Source organism: Photinus pyralis, unplaced genomic scaffold (assembly GCF_008802855.1).
Source record: "Photinus pyralis isolate 1611_PpyrPB1 unplaced genomic scaffold, Ppyr1.3 Ppyr1.4_LG1, whole genome shotgun sequence".
NCBI lineage: Eukaryota > Metazoa > Arthropoda > Insecta > Coleoptera > Lampyridae > Photinus > Photinus pyralis.
The window spans coordinates 4,193,034-4,217,157 of record NW_022170249.1 but is presented as its reverse complement, the minus strand read 5'-3'; the positions used below and the strand labels follow the sequence as shown (position 1 = coordinate 4,217,157).

The 24,124-nt window shown below is 33.3% G+C and overlaps 2 protein-coding genes and 1 long non-coding RNA gene across 7 annotated transcripts; 2 read left to right on the top strand and 1 right to left on the bottom strand.

Moving 5' to 3' along the window:
* The first annotated feature begins 5,463 nt into the window (after positions 1–5,463).
* Positions 5,464–6,529, top strand: LOC116158899. The gene is made up of 2 exons (XR_004142854.1): positions 5,464–6,114; positions 6,167–6,529. It is a non-coding gene; the product is annotated as an uncharacterized LOC116158899 (long non-coding RNA).
* A 2,551-nt stretch (positions 6,530–9,080) lies between these two features.
* Positions 9,081–12,099, bottom strand: LOC116172594 (leptin receptor gene-related protein). Of its 2 annotated transcripts, none has more exons than XM_031489841.1 (3): positions 11,303–11,706; positions 10,731–10,805; positions 9,081–9,525 (listed from the first exon to the last, which is right to left on the bottom strand). In XM_031489841.1, the coding sequence occupies exons 2-3, from the start codon at positions 10,769–10,771 to the stop codon at positions 9,216–9,218; spliced, it is 351 nt and encodes a 116-aa protein (XP_031345701.1). In that variant the 5' UTR covers positions 10,772–10,805; positions 11,303–11,706; the 3' UTR covers positions 9,081–9,215. The 2 variants fall into 2 exon arrangements, with proteins under 2 accessions (XP_031345701.1, XP_031345693.1); XM_031489833.1 differs by lacking the exon at positions 11,303–11,706 and adding an exon at positions 11,736–12,099 and having other exon boundaries at positions 9,083–9,525.
* Positions 12,100–15,042: 2,943 nt separating this feature from the next.
* LOC116172569 (V-type proton ATPase subunit C) lies at positions 15,043–23,631 on the top strand. 4 transcript variants are annotated; one of them, XM_031489804.1, is made up of 9 exons: positions 15,043–15,196; positions 15,417–15,557; positions 15,607–15,760; positions 21,441–21,627; positions 21,675–21,773; positions 21,823–22,078; positions 22,221–22,318; positions 22,369–22,504; positions 22,556–23,631. In XM_031489804.1, the coding sequence occupies exons 2-9, from the start codon at positions 15,426–15,428 to the stop codon at positions 22,649–22,651; spliced, it is 1,158 nt and encodes a 385-aa protein (XP_031345664.1). In that variant the 5' UTR covers positions 15,043–15,196; positions 15,417–15,425; the 3' UTR covers positions 22,652–23,631. The 4 variants fall into 4 exon arrangements, with proteins under 4 accessions (XP_031345664.1, XP_031345658.1, XP_031345674.1 ...); XM_031489798.1 differs by having other exon boundaries at positions 22,369–23,631; XM_031489814.1 differs by lacking the exons at positions 15,043–15,196; positions 15,417–15,557; positions 15,607–15,760 and adding exons at positions 19,287–19,436; positions 19,500–19,987 and having other exon boundaries at positions 22,369–23,631.
* The last annotated feature ends 493 nt before the right edge of the window (positions 23,632–24,124 follow it).

The window sequence follows — 24,124 nt, the reverse complement described above, 5'->3', positions numbered from 1 at the left end:
TAACACTTGTGAAATTTGTAATCACAACACGGGTTTAATATTTTTTACCATTTGAAAGATATGAATTTCATATACAAATTATCTACGTATAAATAAAGAGTTGATGAAAAATCGAACTTAAACAAATTGATGAAATGTAAGAAGTTTAAGATCGACGATCACGCCAAAAAAAAACGCGTAAATGAGAGTTCAGATGAAGTTCTTTAAATGTTAAGTTGAAAAAATTTAAAGTTGAATTGTTCGAGTCGTTATAAAACGAAATGTAGAAGTTAAAATAATATTAGGATTATAAAAAGTATTTAGAGGTAGTGTTTTTACGTTTCAGGAAATTGAAATTGTAAAGATATACAAAATAACGTTTATAGTTTCTTCTATTTCAGTTAGATCTTAAGTTTTGTAGATTGAACGACTTTGAGAAAGATAAAATAATGATCTAAAAAGTTAGACTAAATATTTTTTTAAGTTCAATATTTTAAGAGTGTTTAAAAATAACAGTCGATATTTCAACTTGCATGTTATTACTAAAACGGCGTGGTAATACAGACGCCATCTAGCCGTTTACGAAGATATGCAGACTTCTACCAACGTTGAACCGTAAAACTGAAATAAATTAGAGATTCCTCTTGGATTTTCACCCTAACGGATACTGAGCTATCGATCAGCTGTTTTTTTTTAAATTTAAATTTGTAAATGCAGGCGTTACTTGTTTTTATTGTAACTCCTTATGAAATTTGGCAAAATGAATGAAATTAATGAACGTGACAATAACATTTGTTAATAAAACCAAGAATTAGGCGTGATGATGGAGCAAATGAAAATTGTTTTACCACATGTTATCGTGTTTACTACACTTATTTGTGTAAAGGTCACGTGTAATCGAAAGGACACGCTTTGGTTACCCATATGTTATGCGTGTAGGGTTAAGATCAAAAAGAACTGTAAAGCGCCGAAGATTCCATTTTCCAATTCCCGCCAATTCTTCGTTTAAAACAGAATGTTAATGGCCCGTATGAATAAATAGTAAGCAACATGCTTATACTTGCAAAATTCAAAGTAATAGCTCGATAACTGCCTTCATCGAGTCTATTAGCAAGCGCTGAAATGGCGTCCTTCTCTGCTTAGAGCTGCGCTAAGTCGCACAGTGGAAGGAGCACTTATGAGTATTTAACCTCTTGATTGTTTGCAAGTATAAGAGCATTTTGCTTACTTTTATTCTACGGGCCATGTCAACCGTTCATAAATTTCATTCTTTTGCCCAAATTCAAAGAGAAGTAAATAAACAATTACGGCTGCCTGTTACAAAATTTACATTAAAAAAAAACAGCCTGATCGTATAGCTCAATGTGTATCCGTTAGGGTTGAAAATAAAAGGATCTGTAATATATGTTCAGTATATTCGGTCAACGGTGGTATATGACAAGTCTCATATTTGTCGTAACGGTAGATGGCGTCAGTACTTTACCACGCCGTTAAGAAAAATGCAAGTTGAAAAATTATCGGACTGTATTTTTATACAACCTGAAATATTGAACTTAAAAAAATATTAGTTTTAACTTTTTAAGATCATTATTTATATTCTCAAATGTTAATCTACGACTTTTAAGATCTCCTGAAATAAAAAACTATTTAAGCGTTATTGTTGTATATCTTTAACATTAATTTCTGAAATGAAAAACCGCAACTTCTAATAATTTTTATCTCTTAAATTATTAACTCTACAATTTTCGGTTTTATAACACTCGAACAATTCATTAAATTTTTTTTAATAATCGTTAAAAAGAAATTCATCTGAACTTCATTTTTACAGTATTTTATTTGGGCGTATCGTCTTATTTCTAAATCTACTTTTACTCAAATTTGGTTAGGTTCCTTTTTATCAACTCTTTATTTTAAGTTAGAATATTGTAGTATATGTTATCATATCTTTCAAAAATGTAAAAATATTTAACCCGTGTTGTGATTCAAAATTGTCACAAGGTGTTTAGTTTATGATTATTTTGTGAAACAAAATTAAATTCGATGAACACTTCGAGATATTCTTTATTGGATATAATTTTGAGAAGTAATTATTAGTTGAATATATGTTAAGGATAATGTGACTAAAATGTTTAAAATGTAAATATTTATAGTGTGAAACAATTTTATACTTTTTACTAAAAGGGCATTCCAAATAGAACAGTGTCCTCTCCTTCTCTTTTGTAAAATAATATGGCGCGATTAAAAGATCATCATCACCTGGAACAGCCACTTGAAGATTGGCAATAAGTTTCTGAAGTACCATTTCAAGATGAAAAGTTTACAAAATTGGTTCAAGTGATGTAAAAAGTCTACTTGATGTTGAAGCGCGAAATTCGAAAAACAATATTTTAGTTAATTATATGTTGACTATTGGTTTGCTGAACTCTTCTTATTTCTATTACTTACGGGGAAACTACACCACTGGACCAAATCCCTAGCGTTGTCTCCATCGCTCACCATATTCATTAACTCGACTAAAGTATTGTGAGAGTTGGGGACTTTATGTGACCATCGGCCAGCACGTAAGTGAAACACTGGGACTTCCTGGAGGCGCTTTAACCCCGATTATCATAGTACGATACAATCTACAACACATCCATTAAACATCATCAAGTTTAACGTGGCAACTACTGTTTTTTGATCTAAAACACCAGTCTAATGTGGTATATGTGTATGTGCGAAATGTGATCGATAGTAAAACTGGTCATTATTTTGCGACGCTTCCTTCAGGCCAAAAGCGGATCACTTGCTGTCAAGCGGGTATTATCCTACTTGTAGGATAAAACATGACTAGACTACCCGAATTGTGGAGGTAAACATAAAACCAACGCGGCACATTTGTAATCGTGATACTCATGACCAAATTCCTAATGTTTTTTTACTGGCCACTGGTGACATTGTATTCCTTCGGTGTTGGTGTACCCTGAAAATGCAGTAATAATCGTAAGGTTCACATATCAGGATATTACGTCAACAAAAACTGCATTGATGTAGCTGTAAAACTGTTTCTTAAATGAGCTAGGTAAGGACGAAATTACAGCTAAACACGGTAGATATTAGTATATAACCAACAAGAAGATTCGAACGACGGGGCGTGTCTTCAACGCTCGTATCGGAAAATAAGAAGTTAGGGAATAAAACTAAGGTACAGCCAACTCTCAAGTAGCATAGCGTGTCTAGGGACGCAGAACGATAAAACAGTCGGTTGGAATTCAAAGCGGGTTTTTCGCGTGCGGAACTAAGGAAAAGATTTCAGAGAAGTGGCCGAATGCGTGAAATTGAGGCGCGAAGCATGCTTCGAAAGCAGTTGGGTGTATCCCGTTGGGCGAAACAGGCCCTACAGCTGCGGATTTTCGGTTGAAAAAACTCGGTCACATGCGGCTAAAGGCTTATAAAGTGGTGGTACGCGATGCTATGTATAAAATTAAGGCAACTGTAGCGGTAGAAGGGCATCGAAGATTTTTTGAAGAAAACGCTTGGTACGTTTGTCGCTGCAGTCAGGTACTCACAATTTCGTTCGTTTAGGAAGTTTGGAATTCACATGTTATGTCACGTTAGAGCAACATGCCAACAGCACAAATATCCGTCCTTTATTAAAAAACAAAAAAGGGAATTACATATAAGCATTGAATAAGCAGGTGCTTATCAAGTGATATTAGCACAGATCTACACATACACAATGCAACTTAGCATTTTTGGGAAACAAAATTTAAGTATACTTAAAAGCGCCCTGTACGTTAAGAAAACTTGTTTAAATTATGAACGCTTATGGATTTATGGTTAGATGCGCTGAAAACATTAAGTTGCAAATCTGAATTCCTTATATTCGTATTAATTATCATGTAAATGATAGATTATATTGTTGTGAGACCTAACCTACACTTCTGGGAATCCCACGATTTCCCTCTAGCTAGCTCAGTTGTAATTAAAATGAAAACAAAATTTTTATCCGCATCTCAAGGTCCAGCTGGATTCTGCCACCCTACAGCATTCCAACAATGACATAAATACGTGGCTTAACCAAATCCTTAAATTCCAATATGAAACTTTACCCCCAGATTTAATCAACTTGAAACAAAGTAAGAGACGCCGACAATTACCTCTCCTTGACTCTAATAAACAAAACCTGGATTGCAATGACTGGTTTAATTTCAAACAAAAAATTGCGTAAATTTCTGTTTTACAAATTGTTACAATTTTAAACAAATAAATGACACACACAAAAAAAAAAACAAATTACTCAAACATTACAAAAAAAACAAGACAAAACAAACCACTAACTACTACTTACTTTTAAAATTAGTCCGAGTAACGTACTCCGATAAAAAGAGGTATCCGTACACAATCACGCAAACCAAACACTCAAACACCGACGTCTTCTCTCTTCGGGTACCCACAATTATTTTCAAAACTTCCGTGTTTCCGCAAAATAAAACAAAAAACAGAACGGCGACAAACTTCTTAAACTTTTCAAAAATTCTTCTTAAACGGCAAACAAAAATTCTAATTAAACCTGGATCCACTACGCAAGAAACTTCCACAAAATTCAAAAATAACGTAACCGAAGAAGCGCCGGTTGGCTTTGTAACGACCAAAAAGCCCCGCTCTCTTCAAAAATTTTCTATTTAAGCCAAAAGCCCTTCTCCTTTCTTCAACATCCCGTCCGCCAATCACGCGAAGCGTCGATTTTTCAACTTCTTGCTAAACGGCACGTACGCCCGGCAATTCTGCGAAGAACCTTATCTCTACTTCGCGCTATACCTCGTTAACGGCAAATAAAATTTAAAAAGAAATTTACATCGAAAAAAATTCTAGGAATAAAATAAAAACAGAACACTTCTAAGAAATTGAACCAAAACTATAACATGAAATTTACGCAATCCTGTGTCTCAAATTATTAATAACCCCCCGGTTAATTAATTGAACTAAACAAAATTGTCACATCCAGACGCTCTATAATTTCTTTCAAGTTACAACTAAAACAAAATAACACAACATATTTATGATGTTATTTTTGAGAAACAAAATTGTATTCTATGAAACGTTAAGATCTTTTTTTAAGTAATATTATATTTGATGATCCGTGTGCCAAAAGTATGCATTTCAAAGCACCCCAAACGTTTTTCTACAACAGTTAAAAAAATATGTTCATATGTTTTATTTGAACCTATTTTTAACTTAAAGCTTTGCGATATTTATGAAATTTTCAATCGTTTTTATCTTTTCCAATAAATTAAAACACCAACATTTTGTAGTTGGTCAATTTGTGTTGTTTGCAATTATATTCAGCCAAATCCAATTTCTAATAATTTTACAGGTAATACTTTGGAACGCCGTTTTAGTAAAAATGCCAGAAATTTAAAGAATGTTATAAATTTGTATTTAAATATTTTACAACTCACAATTTGTTGAAATGTTCGAATATGATTTAACAATTTTTTAATATGTTTTATGAATGTTGTATAAATTGTTTTTTGATAATTTCATGCCTTTTTACTAAAACGGCATTCCATAGTTCTATTATTGAATTGTGCTGATGTTTGGGTATTAGGATTTTTCAAATCGAATACAAAGCGACGAACTTTTGTTCAATTTATAAACATACTCTTCTTTTTTATATCCAGGGTCGCTGATAAGTCTGGAAACGGTCGATTACCGGGGTAATATAGGTACAAGAAGTTTAATACAAAAGCTTTGGAGTTCGTCAATGGCAGGAATAATTTTAATTATACAGGATTGGTCATAAACGCGTAGAACACCAAATTTTTTTTAATGGAATATCCTGTATATTATTCGATATTTCAGTTCTCAATTTTAAGCAAAATTTGTAAGAAGTATAAAGTAAACAAATCCAATCGTTTCCGAGTTATCGAGTTATCAAAACAAAAGGCTATTGACTACAAGAATACACAAACGTGGAATAAACGTCTTACTTGAATAACACGTTGTATTATTTATAGGGATGGACGAAGTCGATGTGGTGTATACTGTGCCGCCAATGCATGCATAGAGCAAGTAATACAACATGGAGAGGTAGATATTTTTCAAGCCGTCAGGACAGTTCGAAGACATCGTCCGCAGTTGGTGGAAGCTATAGTAAACATTTTCAGATTACGGGTGTAGACAGCATTAACACGTTTTGTTTCAGACTGAATATAAATATTGTTATGATCTCGTCCTGCATTACGTCCTTCATTATTTAAATAAAGATTTAAAAGAAAAAATGATGCACAAATGATAAAAGTGTTGTAGACATATTTTGTATTAACTTTTACTCCAGCACCAATTAAACAATCATACATTTAAAACTACCACTAAGGCAGAAAGTTTTGTTTAAATGTTAGCCAAGCTAAATATAAAAATTGATAAGATACCTATTTTTGCTGTTCATATTTTTATTGTATAGATTTAAATTAATAGTTAATTAAGCGCGCAATTCTTTAATAAGTAGGTACTTAGGTAAATAACCAATGTGATTTAGTACTTCTGTAGAAATAAAGTATTTTACTTACACATTTTTTATATACCTACATTAACACAACTGAACTAAAAACAGAAATCTCCCGTTTTATCAACCAATTTAAAATTCTTTCTTATACATCTCTCCAATATAAACTCCTGAATTTTTTATACGATTTTTGCAAATAATTTGCGTCACACTTTCAAAGCTTTCAAAGTTGACCCGTACTAGCAAAACAATCTGCGCTAAGGCTCTGGTTACGGTGAAAGCGTATTCGCGCGAATTGGAAGCTCACGCGAATACAAGCGAACGAATATACAAACGTGTTACAACTTGTTGACGTGGTTATAAAGTACCTATGCGCATTGATAGCACGAACCTCTCAAATAATACGAATCTAAACATCACCAATTATTTCGCTCGTATTCGCGCGAATACGCTTGCGGTGTAACCACGAGCATAAGCCTAAAGATATTGTCTCGCGGGAGTTGGCGAGGCAGCGTATCCTTCTTTATGTGATATTAGCATTGAATTTATAACTATTAGCACAGACTATAAATCTGTGCTATTTGTATTCGAAGTCTGTAACAAAATGTTGTGTGCTGCCATCTGCATTGCATGGGCGGTACTTCTAAAATATTTACAGCGCCATCTGCGAACCACGAACATGTAATAGGATGAATCAAATTATTAACCTCGGCCATTGTTTAAATACTTTAGGCCTTCTGTTCGTGTGTATAATCCAATGAATAAAGAATACCAGGAAGGAGAAATCAACAATTTACGAGAGACGGCGATGGCTTTTGCAAATGGCGGGCAGTAGTTTCCTGTTCCAGTGGCGTACCTACCTTACAGTTGTAGAAGGATACAATTATAAAGAATTTTACACGAAAACAATCTAAACCCCCATGGATCTACTCCGCCTATGACTTTTGTTTAATTAACCTCAAAGTACATTCCAATAAAAATTTGTAAATTTACATGTACTATATAAAAATAATATTGGTATCAATACTTACACATGAAATCTAATTCCCATACTTTTATTTTTTTCCGTTTTGCAGCAACCACCAGCACAACAACTCCATTATTTTATGTCACTGCAAAAGCCACAACAAAAATGAGTCATTAGTGGCTTTTGCAAATGGCCGACTTCCGTCTCACTCTCTCTTGTATACAACTTGGGTAATGCTCCTTCCTGGTATTCTTTAATCATTGGTATAATCAATGGTTGCATATAATAATCATAACGGACGATCAAAAATGTGTTGCTGTCGAGTCGCCTTTGGAAGTTCAGGTTAAATATGATTTCCAATGTAAACAAAAATTCCAAAGGTAACTCTACAGCAACTCATTTTTGATCGCATAGTATAAATAAGTATAGTTAGTATAGGTAATAAATAGCAGTTAAGAAACTAGAATGTAAGAAGCCCTTTGTTTTAACTAAATGTTCTATGATAGAAGGAAGCATAAAAACCCGTCTGAGTAGCGCCAGGATTGGAAGGGTGTGTAAAACTACAGTTTAGTCTTAATTGTAACCACGATAGAGTTGGACCGATTATTTTGTAAATCGTAATAAATCGATTGGAGTGAAACTTATTCGTATTTTTATTTCATAAGTGTAACAATATATAAAAGATAATATATGGATAACCCACTGACCTCTATCGGCCCTCAAGTTTTTTAGCTCGTCACCATCGAGAATATAAACATCACTTTTATGCCCTTGATACATAAATATTATATATGACATATATATGATAATGATAACACATCACATTGAAATTGAATTATCTGGCAACGTTAGAATTTTAAAGAGGTAAAGAAACCTACAAAGTCAGTAACTAATTTCAAACAGGTGGTTCACTTTCCCCCACAACAGAGGGACGAGAGAATCCTGAGCAGCTTTCCTGATTTCATCAGCATACTTCTTTAAAGTCTGGAACACCTTTTAGAACCTCATAGAGAGAACTGCATGGATCACTCTTTTCATATCGATCGCAGACTATTTAGCATTGGCTGTTTTTTACATCAAAATACACCATCACTTGTCTCATCCTCCATGCACCTGATGTTTGGCAACACCCTCTTCTTTTGCACCGGCCGCTTTTATCATATCTATTATGTATTTTCGAAATGGCCGGGTGCAAAATAAAGAAAGGGCAGTGGTGTAGTGGAGCCGGAGCACTGCTTGTGAGAGGGGAGCGGCGCTCCGGCACAGGATAGGAGACCGAGATAAGATAAGTGATGATAACTAATGATATTTGTGACTTACATAAGCCTTACACCTTTAGAGCAATAATTTATTCAAAAATTTATGAACTGAAATTGTTTCAAAACACATTTGTTTTACTGCAAATTTTTTTAAATTTTCCTGAACCCCAAGTTTGGTTTGGAGGGGGGGGGTGTATTCGATACCCTTGGTTGCCTGAATTTTAAGGGCTCCGGCACTGCTAAATTTGGCACTACACCACTGAGAAAGGGCCATTGTACAAAGTAGATTATGAATTACAACACTATTGTGACCACGGCCATTGCTAGGTTATAAAGATCTGTTGCTATAAATGACAAGAATAATACACCTCTAAATTAAAAACGAGTGCACTGTTTATAAACACATATAATAAAAATACAATTCATTATAAAACACTAAGTCACATAATTTAATATTTTAATATTTGTACATGAAAATATAACATAAATAAAGACAGAATCTGTATACATACTGATGCCAAAATTACCACATATTATAATCAGAATCTTCTTGGTCAAATGTAACGAAGAATCCAAGTAGCGTTAAATACACAACCACATTTCCAGCAAGAGTTAAGTAACAAGATCCCCATGCGATGGTGGGATCAGTGTGTGGCGCACGTGCAAGCACAATTGGGAGTGCAAATGAACTGACAACTAGGCCCATTGTTATAAAGACGGCGGCTTCCATGCAGGCATTACTAGAACCTTGATGTTCCGTATAACGTCGTGCCATTAATGTTGGAATAGGTGCTAGTACGTAAAATAACACTACAAAGAATGGCCACCATAATCTAAAAATAAAATGTACATCATAACGAATATGGTGATAGGTACTTATTTCAAGAGGGATACACTCATATCATGTAATACAACATAGCTGAATGTATATCGCGTGACAAGCAGGAGTAGTTTATGTACCATTAACACCAGAGCTGTCACAAATCGTTTAAAAAACGATTTAAATCAAAGATCAAAGATGCATTTCATTTTAACAAATGATTTAAATCAAAGATACTTTTGTCAATAAGAAAGTATTTAGATAATAAATCATTTTGAGATTTAAATATTTTTTGTGATTTAAATCTTTTTAGAAAGTATTTAAGATACTTTCAAGGTATTTAATTCATTCAAAAAGGTTTAAATCTAATTTTGTTAATTTAAATCACGTATGAAACCCTCAACATCATTCATCAATATACGTACCATTTCTACAGTATTTTATTGTTATTATTTATTAAATTAAAATATATACCTATTTTTTGCGAAAGAAATTTTAAAAAACCAAGACATCGTCAATCTCAGTATACTCGATTTTGTAATAAATACATATAAACGTCTACCGAAATAAAACCCGGGTTAATTAACTTAGTCAGGTTGAAATAAATCAAGGTATGTATTAATTAAATCGTCTCTAAAAGATTTAAATCACTCGGAAACGATTTAAATCTTTTCGAAAGTATTTAAATCTTTTTAAAAGATTTAAATCATATTTTTAAGTTCAAAATCAAAGATAGTTTTCATGAAGATTTAAATCTTAAATCAAAAATCATTTTCCGTAAAAAGATTTAAGATCAAATGATTTAAATCGAAAAAAGTATTTAAATCATAAAAACGATTTAAATCTTATTAAAAGTGACAGCTCTGATTAACACTAAATGAATGATGTTTGTACAATTACTTCTAGGATTGATCTTTTATATTTCAGTTAAACTTATCTGCCAGATAACCTCTTATGTAAATATTTACTTGTTCCCATGGAAATTATCTGTCAGATAGATAGATCTAATGATTTGCGCAGTTAAAATACACTATCAAAAAGGCGGCATAGAAATGTCAAGAAACAAACAAACAATAGAACAAAAGTAATGTACACTTGAATATACGCAAAATTAAAAAAATAAAAAGAAACTCAACAGGATTTGGAATTTGGAGGGGACTCATTGTGTACTTACTTCACACACTTACAATAATATTTTAGTGGGTACCAGATACTTACTTATATTGAGGTAGGGCACAAGCTAATATCACTAAGGTCATGCCAATAGATCCCGCAAAGGCCAAACTAACCAATCTGAAAATTGAATCAAATTATTAGATGCTGCCGAGGGTGTTGCATTACAAGTCGAGTTATCAGTAGGTAAGTTTATTTAAAATTTAGATCAGATTAAGGAGCATGATTATAGATAAAATATTTATTTTACAATTACTACCAAATATGCTTTCTTGGACATATGGGCTCAGAAAAAAAACAAAAGATACATAAGTAATTGCAGTTTTTTTATAATGGAAAGTGCAACACCAAAACTCTTAGAATTTTTTAATTTTTTTTAACTACTTCACGTTGGAATGATTTAAAAAAAAGATAAACCCCTCCTGAGACCCTTCCCCTATTGGTTTCACACACTCTGAATCTCAAAACCTCACTAAACAAAAGATTAAAACTTGCAAGGGTTGAATCTAGGGTTGAATACACCTAATAAGGCCTTTCGCATGTCCATAATTAAACTAAATTAAAATCAAAATATTAAGGTAGGTAATAAATGAGAGCAGTAATAACTAGATACTTACGCTACAGAAACAGACGAACAAATATCCGCGAATATTCCAAATTGAACATGAAACAAAAGGAAGTGTATACATTAATATCAAATACACAGTTCGAGTTCAAGAATCACATTAGGACTGATGCAAATCGACATGGCGAGCGACATGGTATATACTTAAAAAATTAATTTTCTGATAGGTGATATTCTGTTCTCAAGTTTAACAGCCCAACTGCATTCACGCTTAATGTGAATACCTCCATAAGATATTTGGGGTTTTATTTATGTAGATTTACTTCACCCGAATGAGTCACCTATTTCAGAAATGTGACAATGTGACAATAATGAGTAATAAGCAAAAGAACATCACTGTTGAATTTTATATAATGGTTTAAAAGATTGGATTTACACAGTTATAAATGAAAATAAATGGGAATTATTGAGTAGAAGATTCCTACCTTTAATGCCAGCCATTGTTGTAATTAATTCGTAATAGAGCCTATGGAATTTGGTAAATTTCGATTACATTAAATCACTAATGTACACTTATTATTTATACAGTGCAGTTCTCCTTGTAATCCCCGTCATTTAAGAAATCTCTACTTTTATTTTATTACAATAAAATGACAGGTGAGACAAACAAAATTACAACCTCAATTTCAATTTTCACCGTTCATTAACGTTGTCTACCAACCTGAAGTAAAGTAAACAAACAGAATTTCCCCAACTGCTTAATTTAAAAATGTCTCTCTCTTTATGGATAAAATGTATTTAACTTTTTATTGCTCAATACTATTTATTTAGAAATTAAGTTACAATTTTATTATTACTGGATAAACTTCTTTTCCTGCACAGCTAAGCTAAATTGGAACTGAGCTACTGAGCACAGCACAGACAATAATACCAGAGCCGGATTTCTAATACCGACCCACCGGCCTCCGGCCGATATAAGAAAGTAAAATTGGACCAGAATAGTGCTCCCCATTAGCGTCGCAATCCAAAATTTTGAAAATATTCAAGGTCGCGCGTTTTTTTGCGCATCAGTATTTCAATGAAAAATCCGTTCATACAAAAATATTTAAAGTCTATATTTTTGCATAATTTTTTTATTCAAAGCCAAAGATTATTTCTTGGATAAAAGATAAAATAACCATATAAAAGCATTAAACTAAACATGTTATTAATAATTGATAAAATGATAAACACAAATAAAAATTAAAAGTTTCAAAAATCAAACAAAAACTAAAAACAAGGTAAAAACTAACTAAAGTTTATTCAAAACAAAAAATTCCCAAGTCACTAAAATAATAATAAATTTTTAAGGTTAGAACTTTTTTGAGCAACATTATCAATAATTTCTTCATTTTCTAATTCTAGAAGAATGTCCTTTTCTATCGACATAAATAAAAAAGCTTCCAAGTGATCTTGCGATAAGTCTATTTAAAATATATTTCAGTTGAGTACATGAAAGTGTCAAAAGGTATTTATATACCCAATACAGGTTTGAGTATGCCAAAATATGTAATCTATACTTTGTTAGTACTAAAAAACAGCAAATAACACCATTTCTGTTGCAGTTGCGCAGTGCGCTAATATTGTTTAGTCGCAATTTAATCCCATTTTTTTTGTATATGGCCTGATGACCATATGGGTACCGGGTACGTTATTTCTGTATTCATCAGTTTTTATATCAAAATAGTTTTGTATTCATTACTCATTTATTTTAAATAAAAAGTTTTATTCATGTTACAATTTTCATTTTTTTTATTTTACGAGTTCCCGAATATAATTCGGCCCACCGGAGTGACCGCCCACCGAGTTTTACTCGGTAACTCGCCGGCCCAAGCAGGGCCTGTATAATACCATTTGATTTGTACATATATTTTACACAGACAAGTGTTGTCTGTGATATTTATTAGGCGTTCCAAAAGTTTCTTGTGGTAGGCAACGCATCGTACACGGCGGTATTCCCTTCGTTAATACCTCTATCTTACGATATGGAAAGTTATTCTCAGATCAAACCAGATTATGACTATCGGTACAGCACAACTAAAGAGTAATTATGGTTACTCTTTGGCACAACTCTATAATTTATTGCATCGAGCGCCGCTTTGTTGAGTTACCAGAGGGCCATTTCCGGTTCCCCACATTTTCCATGAAAACAAAAATTTCAAAGGCGACTCGACAGCAACTCATTCTTGATCGCATAGTAGATATCTCCGGCTTACCCTCGTTTTGGGTATACGTAATGGTGTCTAATCCTCAAATCCTGAGAAGATACTGAAGCTGATGATAGGTAAAAGAATCTTAGCTCAATCTAAAATAACAGAGTTTCCAAACCTGTGTATTCGACCGTGGGCTATATCTATATATAACGGGCGATCAAAAATGAGTTGCTGTCGAGTTGCCTTTGGAAGTTCAAGTTAAATACGATTTCCCATGTAAACAAAAATTCCAAAGGTGACTCGACAGTACCTCATATTTGATCGCATTGTACATGTTCCAAGACTGTGGCCATACGGTTGTCAAGTTTTGTATTAGTATTGGCTGCCCCAGTTTCCTCGATCTAAACGTATAACCGTATAACCAATGGGATTTAAGTTTGTATTTCTAGAGTTTGCTATGGCAATATGGTTACTATTTCAGAAATAATTTGCAAACGTCAAAATTTTACCGCGGTTAAAAAACGTCAAAATTTTATCGCTTCCGATTTTATTTCAGGAAATAATCATCCTCTTAATATTACACTTTATTAAAAATTGTGCGGTAAGTAAATAAACTCCTGTTTTATTTATGGTAGTGTCCCTAGATTACTATACTGCAAACAAAAGATCATCAGAAAATAAATTACTTTTTTTAAATAGAACGGTTACTTTTTTCTGTAATATTCTTAAAGAGCTTGAAATTCGTTTTACAACGATTTCAAATATGTTATTAGACATTAAAGCTACAGTATTGTGTTTAGAACCAATCGCAGTTGCTGTTGAAATTTAAACAAAAACATAATAAAGAAGCGAAGAAAACAAACGAAAAGCAGTTACAGGAATAATAAATTTAAATACATTGCACTTGCTTCCTATGTATTATCATTACACATATCAATACATTATACTGCACTAGTCAATGATTACACCTAACGTTTTTTCTTCATTTCTGTAACTATTATATTGTTGCATTGTGGTTCTTATAAGTTATATCATTGTATTTATAAACGTTCATTAACTGATTTTGTGACAGACATGACATAAGTGAAGAACTCTCATATGTTTTTGTTTAAATTTCCACAAGTACCTGCGATTCGTTTTAAAAACATTACTGCAGCTTTAATTTCTAAGGTAAGATATTTGATATCATTGTAAAATGAATTTCAAGCTCTTTTAAGAATACGACCAAAGAGTATATATGTAATACTCTTTGAATTCAATGTCTTTGATATTACAGAACAAAGAAACAGTTCCATTTAAAAAAAATTAATTTGTTTTCTGATGCTCTGTTGTTTTCATATCACTTGTTTTTTTAAATATGTACCTTTTTCTGAAATTGAATGTAGAGTATTTTTTTGCTATCTTCAATAATAAAAGAAATATACGCTTGGACGCGCAAAATCAATCACACTGTATAGCTTATTTTCGGCACAAACGCCATCTCAGTAAAGAATTTGACATTATTCACCTCAGATACCCACCTTCAAATTAGCAGAAAACATGAAGAAAAAATATTAGTTCCTCCACGACTAAATGTGAGATGTCTCTTTAAAATACACTTTTTTCCTCTTCTCTTTCGTAAAGGAAGCTGTAAACTGTAATAGTAGATTTGTAATCACGTGAAAACAAATTGTGATCAGCTGTCTAGTCGGGAGTGGTTGTAAAGGGTGCTTTAAATTTTTTTGTATTAATCCGGTGGTGCAAAAAAATTATTGGTAAGTGTATATTTATATTTGTACGTCTTGGAAGTACAATTGATCGCATTGGGCTTCCAATTTATTGCTCTGGACTAACATTTGCTTTTCATTGATTTCGCCACTGTTCTGTATTGAGGGTAAATTTTAAAAAACCCAATGAAATGTAAATCCTATCCTGATTCTCCTTGGTCCCCTTTCGTTTCTCTATTTCATCGACTCGTCTCTTATCGCATTTCAGATCGGGAACATGACCGAATATTGGCTTATATCAGCACCTGGTGACAAGACATGTCAGCAGACATGGGAAACGATGAACAACCTTACGAGCAAGCAGAATTCGTTATCCGTCAACTACAAATTCCACATTCCTGATTTGAAAGTGAGTATGATGTGTCTCTTCAATCTTTCAAACAGCTTTTTTGCTGTAGGTCGGCACGCTTGATCAATTGGTCGGCCTCTCAGATGATTTGGGTAAACTTGACGGGTTTGTTGAGCAAGTCTCTCGGAAGGTTGCCTTGTATTTGGGAGAGGTTCTAGAAGACCAAAGAGATAAACTTCAAGAGAACTTAACAGCGAATAATAGTATGTTATTACAATTTCCCCAGTTAGAATGCTTGAATTTTGTATGCACATTTTTGAGATCTTAACCTAGTCCGTTCTCTTAACCTTACACTTAACATGATTATGTCTATGGTAAGTACATGACGTCTCCTTTAACTCCTAGAAGGTGGTATGCATACGCACACACTTTATATAGCATAGTTCATTTGCATAATAATTGCCTATCCTGCTTGTCGATCTTATTGATCTACCAATTATTCTTTTTCATAATCCATAGTAAAAATCGGATTTTGTTAGGTACCACTAAATAGCAATTTGGTCTAGTGACCACCAAATATTCGCACTTGACATCGTTGACTTTTAAACCTATCAAAAATGATGAATGTAGGCAACATGTCATACAGTTTTTTTAATTTATTTTTGCAAGTCTGATTTGTCCAATACATGTAGTGCTTCACCTTTTGTTAAATGTCAATCCTAGGATTGTCAAATTTGATTATTATTATTAAATATGAGGTGCAATACATTTATTTTAAATATACTATTGGTTCTATTTCCAATTATTAGGCGTGATGAGCTTTCAATAATTATTCTGATAGTAGTTGGCTGTGGTTTTTCTCTTTCAGATTTGAATATACAGTGTGTCCCAGGTAAAACGCACCATAGGGAAACGATAATGTATTTTACCCAAAGGATCCAGGAGGCTTTCAACGTACTACTACAATCTCTTTCTAACATCAGACAAGCGCAATAACGTCCTTTGAACGCTAACTTCAAATACATATCAAAGGTTTCCTTTGCCAAAAAATACATGAACGTTGTTTCCCGGTGGTGCGGTTAACCTTGGACACACAGTATAGGGTCTTTGATATAGTTGTATGGGTTAATGTCAAAACTGATTTTATTTTAGAAGAATACACAGAAATTTGAAATTATTCTTCATGATATTTTTTGCTTGCTTTGAAAGTACCAATAACTTTTCGATAATCTAAAATTTATTTATAGAAATCTGGAAAAATAATAAAATTAATTTTTTTATTGGAAGTTATCATTCTACATTATAATCAAGATAGCGTATTGCTATCAAACCACAAACAATCGAAACGTTATTGGTACTTTCAAAGCAAGCAAAAAATATCATGAAGAATAAATTTTTTTCATAAATCAATATTTAAAAAAAATTCCTTCTTGTATGCCCCATCGCTTTACACACTGTATCTCATAAACTAAGAATATTGTTTGCGTAGTGCATTATAAAGTTGTAGGGCAATACATTTGCTAAAATTTGGCTGGTAAAATTTTTAGATCCAATATTAACAGAAATACACCTGATCAAAGTTACACGAAGTTTCTCGATGTATGTAGTATGAAAAACAATTGCTGAAATACAAAGGTATTGGGGTCTTTAATTATTTATTACCATCATTTCGATGTTAATTATTTTAATCACCAATGTCTCATTTTAATGTAAGAAATGCATTTTAAGGAACCCTATCTCACACGAAAATCTTTTGCGTGCTATCATTGACAAAAGTAATGATCGACTAATAGGTCAATTCTGCAGCATATGTAACCAACATGCCTGTGTAGATCAGGCTTCGTCGGTTTCTTCAAGGAGGAGATACTTTATTTTGTTGGTTCACAATTTCCAACTTGCACAATATATTCAAATGTGGGTTGCGTAATGCGTATGCTGCAGGATTTACCTATTCGGCGATCATTACTTTTGTCAAAGACTGTACAAGTAAATCAGGTATTTTAAAACCAAGAATTAGTAATCAAGAATTAAAGTAGAAGTATAAAATTTATTACAAAAATGCATAAATTAAGAGCATAATTATATTTAATTAATGCATCAAGCTACAATAACCTTGGAGCGCTTTCAGGCTGCCAGACCTTCTTTGTTGTCATCACCATCAAAATGCAGTTTTCGCCTATGGCCGATTACTGTCCGCCAGATTAGTGGACACTTAGTTACTTTATTTTATAACGTATCTTAAATACATATTTTAATAGGTTTGAATGAGTAAGCTAAGCTGTTCTTTAACCGTTAGGATAGATAAAGTGATCACTTTAATCGTAAGGGTAGATAAAGTGAAACAAATGATTGTGCATTCTAATGACATCTGTCATTCTTATTTCAAATGCACGATATAAAATGACGTTCAAAACATATGACCATTTGTTTCTATGGAAACGATCACGACGGCAAACCTAAGCTTGCTATTTTGACGTCTCTAAATTAAATTTAGAATTGTCAGAAGCTTTACAATGATTTATATGGCGTCTGCTATAAAATAAAGTTTTGTATTATACACGACGATAAAGAGAAACTAACTAAAATATCATCCCTTTATCGTCTTGTATAATAAATAGCTATTATCAAAGTAACTTTCCCAGCTCTATCATGTGGCAAGTTTTAAGAATGAAAATGTACTACTACAGCTTGACATAGGTATTGATAAAGTGCATAAAAATACCCACCTTGTTTGGTAATCTTATACCTCCATTCAGAATGCAACTTCTGACTTCTCCCTTGGCTATCCATGCACAGCTGGATTTGCAAGTACGTTCTGAAATTTAAAGTCTATGCTGAAATCTCGGCCGGACAGCCAGCCAGCCAGCCATAACGAATATAATAGCGTATTTTTTTTTCAAAAATGCGCTAATAATTAAGTTCTTATACTGGTAGCGCTATCTAACGGTAAAATTATAGCACCTCCGAAATCCATTTTTAGTGAAAATTTGAAGTCTCTAGCTATTGTAATGGCTGAGATCTCAGCCGGACAGCCAACCAGCCAGCTATAACGAATATAATAGCGTATTTTTTTCCATAAATGCGCTAAAAACGGAAAACAGCTTGAAAATTTTGGGATTTTTGCCGCTTTCCAATTTAGCACATGGTCCTCGACGCGACGTTGAATAGACATCCTGCTATACCCCAAATAATCTGTAAAAACTCAATTAACTTTGGAATACTTTCCAGTTGCCCCCCTATTTTCCATTATATCAACTGAACTGTATAATAAAACCATTTTGAAATATAAATATCATACAGTATTCATAAAGAAATGCTGATAATCAAATAACGGGTGTCCCAAAATTAACGCAAGATTTGAATTTGCCGCCATTTGTGCGGTGAAGTGTTGGCAACCCTGAAAAAAAAGCAATTTGACAGCTAACAGTATAGGGTTATTAAAAATGGAGCGTTACACGATAGAACAACGTGTCTTCATTATTAAAGAATATTTCAAAAATAGTGAAAGCTTGGCGGCTGCAGTTCGAAAATTTCATACAAAATATGGTCGGAATGTTTTAACTTCGTCAACTGTGAAGAGATTAATTGAAAAATTCATGGAGACTGGATCCGTTGGAGACGCCAAACACACTGGTCGTCCAAAAACAAGCCGTTCGAATGTGAACACTATTCCGACCATATTTTGTATGAAATTTTCGAACTGCAGCCGCCAAGCTTTCACTATTTTTGAAATATTCTTTAATAATGAAGACACGTTGTTCTATCGTGTAACGCTCCATTTTTAATAACCCTATACTGTTAGCTGTCAAATTGCTTTTTTTTTCAGGGTTGCCAACACTTCACCGCACAAATGGCGGAAAATTCAAATCTTGCGTTCATTTTGGGACACCCGGGCCGTTAGTATGTACCGAAAATTGAAAAAATCGGCCACTGTTACAGGTTTCCGTTCCATAAATCTGATAAATCGATTTCCTTGATTGTTTTTTGTTTTATGGAACACAGTTCATCGAATTTGGTTATATCTGGTTGCAACCAATCTAACCACGATAAAAGCTTCGTTTTACCTGGTTAAAAACAATATGGTGGAAACGTCAAACAAATTCAAAGATCAGGAAATTAATATGACTTTTGGCAGTGGACATTTGGCATAAATGGGGATTTACGATAATTCAACCGTTCTAACCGGGTATCACCATAGAAACAATTGTCCCAATAATTGTAACCATAGCAAAATCTATCATTACACCAGTTGAATTATCGTAAACCCCCAATGATGTAAGACTGTCAAGAATTTGAAAAATTTTGTAGGTTAGATATTGGTTTGGCATGAATAATTAACAGAGGACCAAAAGTAAACGCAAGTAACCATCACCATGGTTCAATGCTTTTGATTTGCGGTACATACTATTAGTACGAAGAGTGCGGTCGCATATGCAACTGACAAATTTAAACAGACTTGCATGTCATGTTGCCTAGCAACGATTTCACAGGTACCTATATATATTCCTTAAAATACTTAAATGGAAAAAAAGCATTATACTCCGTTCAATAGTTATTGTCCCAGGTAGTAGGCCATGTTACGGTGATGAAATTCACCTAAAAACAAAATTCCACTACTACACCAGGACAATAACTATTGAAAAATTTGATTTGGTTCCCTAATAGTACTAAATTTATATTTACACATTTAATTACGACACTGTATACAGCAGATTGTAATTAAGATTATCCTACAGTCACTATTGGTCACTCATGTATAATCGTAGTCATGAATCTGTGCCTATATTGCAGTGATTTTTAATAACAGATGTTCCCTTTGTGCTCCTTAGCTTGCCTATACCCTCTTGCTCAGAGTGTTGCTTCGATTTCGTGCCGGTGTGTGTAAAATTCATTTTAGTGCTTTTTTCCTTGAAAAATGAATTTGATCCACCAGATGGCTTGAGATCTCAGCTCTTGAGTCACAAAGTTTTTTTTTTATTTAGAAGGTGTTAATATCTAGGGTGGACAAAAAGAAATAAATCTTGTTGGAAAATCCAGCACATCCAACTTTGTTCTTTAAAATATTACAAAAAAAATGGATCCGCATAAATGAAACTAATGCAAAGATCATGTCACAGGCTGTCACGTATGGGTTTAAACATTGGGTTTTTGAATGTACGAATCAAACATGTACATTTTTTGTAAATAGTCCACGGTTAAACCTCATAGATTTCAATGGTGAAGGTTGTATGAAAAATACGCTTTAGCCATTCGTTCATGTGTTATCAACAGGGGTGTATTCATATGTCCCTGTTTGTAGTTACTAAATTTATAAATTATAAGTTAGATGGCACCACATTCTATTTACACATAGATTTACCATTTATCATTAGAACATATCCAATTATGTGATAATCTTAATATTTATTGTAGTAGTGGTAGTAGTAAGTGTAAATATATTCGACTGATCTTTTGTTTATTTAGAACAATCCTCATAATGCTAGCACCACTGTAGATTTGAATAAATAACGCTTTTATGTAGTCGATTAGAATAGTGTGGTTGCAACTTTAAGCATTGTTTTAACAGACCATGGCAATCTGTTTCGCTTCTGTTTGCCTGTCTGCAATTATAAGACGTGCATATGGGACGCTACTAAATCAGTCGACGAAAGTATGTCAGAAGCTTTTGAGTCGAGCGAAGATTGCTTTATAACACGGATCGATTACTCAAAGCAGTCTTCTGACAAAACTTGTACAGACATTGTGTTCTCTCTAAGGTCAGGTCAGTGACCGAGCTTGTAACGCAAGCTTCAACACCACTTCAGTTTTTATCCTTTATTTCAGCAGTGTTGTTGACATCTTTACTGTGCACGTTGTCGCTTACTAATGCAAAAGCTAAGCAAAGCATCTGTGCTAGATGGCTTGATGTACATGCTTCTTTAGTCTGATATCAATCCTTTATAGGTGATCTGCCGACCTACATTACTCGTTTCCAATGGGACATAGCTAAGTATCCTACCAAACAATCTCTAAGGAACATCGCTGATATAATCAGCAAGCAAGTAGGTCAAATCGATGCTGATCTTAAAACGAAATCGACAGCGTATAATAATTTAAAGGGCAATTTGCAAAGTTTAGAAAAAAAGCAAACGTAAGTCGCCTTCTACATTTTGTCATCAATTAACCTTTAATGTCCAGGGGAAGTTTGTTGACTCGAAATTTAGCCGATCTGGTTAAGAAGGAGCATTTCATTTTGGATTCAGAGTATTTGACAACATTGCTCGTTATTGTACCCAAGTAAGTAAAGCTAGTGTTCAAGTACTGTAACGGTTAGTAAACATTTTAGGTCACAATTTCATGAGTGGCAGACTTTGTATGAAAAGTTAACCGATATGGTAGTTCCCCGCTCATCGGTGTTAATTACTCAAGATCAAGAATATGGGCTTTATACAGTGTCGTTATTTAAGAAAGTGGCCGATGAGTACAAGTTGCATGCACGTGAAAAGAAGTTTATTGTACGTGATTTTACTTATAATGAAGAAGAACTTGCCGCTGGTAAAAATGAAATAACAAAGCTGGTCACCGATAAGAAGAAACAGTTTGTAAGTCTTCAAATAAAAATATTGAAGTCATTTAATTGAAAAATATAATATATGCTTAGGGTTCAAAAATCACTAAATAATCAAGAAAAAATGAAATGAATTATAAGAAAAACTTAATTTGCATTAATTGATCTATTTGTAGGGTCCTTTAGTAAGATGGTTAAAAGTGAACTTTAGCGAATGCTTCTGCGCTTGGATACATGTAAAGGCATTAAGAGTTTTTGTAGAATCTGTCTTGAGGTAAAAGTTACAAGGTAGTTAATTTTCTTCTTATATAATCACTGCTTTAGGTACGGGCTCCCTGTAAATTTCCAAGCAATTCTGTTACATCCAAGTAAAAAAAGTGTTAAACGTCTAAGAGATGTACTCAATCAATTATATGGTCACTTAGACAGTAGCGCCCTTCAAGCTTCTTCAGGAGCCGATGTAAGTAATCATTGGGATAAAATGATTAATATTGACGATATAACTTTGCAGAGTGTAGATATTCCTGGGTTGGGCTTCGGACAGTCCGAATACTATCCTTATGTATATTACAAGATTAATATCGACATGATCGATACCAAGGTATAAGTTGAGTTTTAGTAGAACACTGTTTAATGTTTCACAGAATGTTTACTTTTAATAGATTGTTAATAATTATATTATAATTGTATGTAAATAATTATACATAGTAGGGCTTAAAGTGAAGTCCATATAATACTAGACTTTATTTATTACAAGTAACCCTTTAAGATCAACACCCTCCTATTCCTACGGAGTAAATAGAAAGGTGACACGTACAATACACTACACGGAAAGATTGATATGCTGTATAGATGACATCAAATATTACCAACAAGGCAGCTCTTAAAGGGTTACAAAAAATTTTTACAGATAGGACAATAAATTAACGCCCTACTCTACAATGTAAGCATTACTTGGGCAACAAAGTGTCTATATATAATCTTTGTCAAAAATAAATAGTTATTCTCTAAAGACCTTACTTTAGTGTATAAAGTAAATTTCATTAGTTGCAGTATTATTTTAATTTAGTTTATTTGTGGTGATAGGGATGCTTTGTTGTCTTCTTTTATATAAACATGTGTAATGTAGCGTTTCGCTTCTAATTGCTAGAAGTTATTACTGTGAGTATGCCATTCCAGCTTTTACATTAACAAATTGCACAAAGATTGTTGTTATATATCATAAAATTGTATAGGAAAAATATATTGGAAAGTTGGTGGAATGACACTATACTCATTTCAAATATCGGAAATACCTGGCAAGAATTTATTCTGTTGTATTATATTCGTACTTAAATTATAATACATTTTGATAGGAAGTGTCATATAAACCGCCAGAAAATCTGGATTTCTGATAGAAGTTCAGGAGAAGTATTTTCCTTGTACATAGAAATAATCTATTTTAAGTGTAAATATAATGTAAACAGTTAAGTAGTTTTATGAAATAATTCTCATCATTTCCTGTATGTAGTTGTTTTTTAGATGATTGTTATGAAATCTTAATAATGTTTCTTGATTATAAGAAAATAAATGGCTATTAAGATGGTATCCATTTGTGCAATGAAATACCAAATTTCAAAACCTTTGGCATTGACTAATTCCCTACCTTAGTCAATGCCTTTGCCCTTTGGTCAATATTAAAATAAATTGATTTTTTCTTCAAACGTAAAAATATCAGGTGCGTTCACCAGACCAAAGATCATGATCTTTGACTAGATGAAGCGCTTCATGAGCGCTACCTAAAGGAGGAAATAATCCACTGACCTCAAAGTGGCATACTCTAGCAAGATTTCTCGCGCGAGTTACGGTCTAATAGCACTAGAGGTGTAAATATCACTATGTCCGACTTACAGTGGTATGTATGCACCTACACCACGACTCGGACAGCAACTCGCGCTGGAAATCTTACTAGAGTATTCCCGCCTTTAGGTAGCAGCATAGAACTCATTATGCGGTTCGTCTGAGTAGTAGGTGTCGAAGTTTGACATTATCGCTACAGATACGTATATCTGTGTTATCGCTAAAGCAGATTTTAAGGTGT

Bases quoted from the DNA above. Each gene is read 5' to 3' on its own strand.
- LOC116172569 (XM_031489798.1), top strand. From the start codon at position 15,426: ATGACCGAATATTGGCTTATATCAGCACCTGGTGACAAGACATGTCAG. The intron at 15,761-21,440 runs GTATGTTATTAC...AATCCTTTATAG, and splicing joins GAACTTAACAGCGAATAATA to GTGATCTGCCGACCTACATT. The intron at 22,319-22,368 runs GTAAAAGTTACA...TCACTGCTTTAG, and splicing joins TTTGTAGAATCTGTCTTGAG to GTACGGGCTCCCTGTAAATT.
- LOC116172594 (XM_031489833.1), bottom strand. From the start codon at position 10,771: ATGACCTTAGTGATATTAGCTTGTGCCCTACCTCAATATAA. The intron at 9,526-10,730 runs GTAAGTATCTGG...TTTTATTTTTAG, and splicing joins TGTGCCCTACCTCAATATAA to ATTATGGTGGCCATTCTTTG.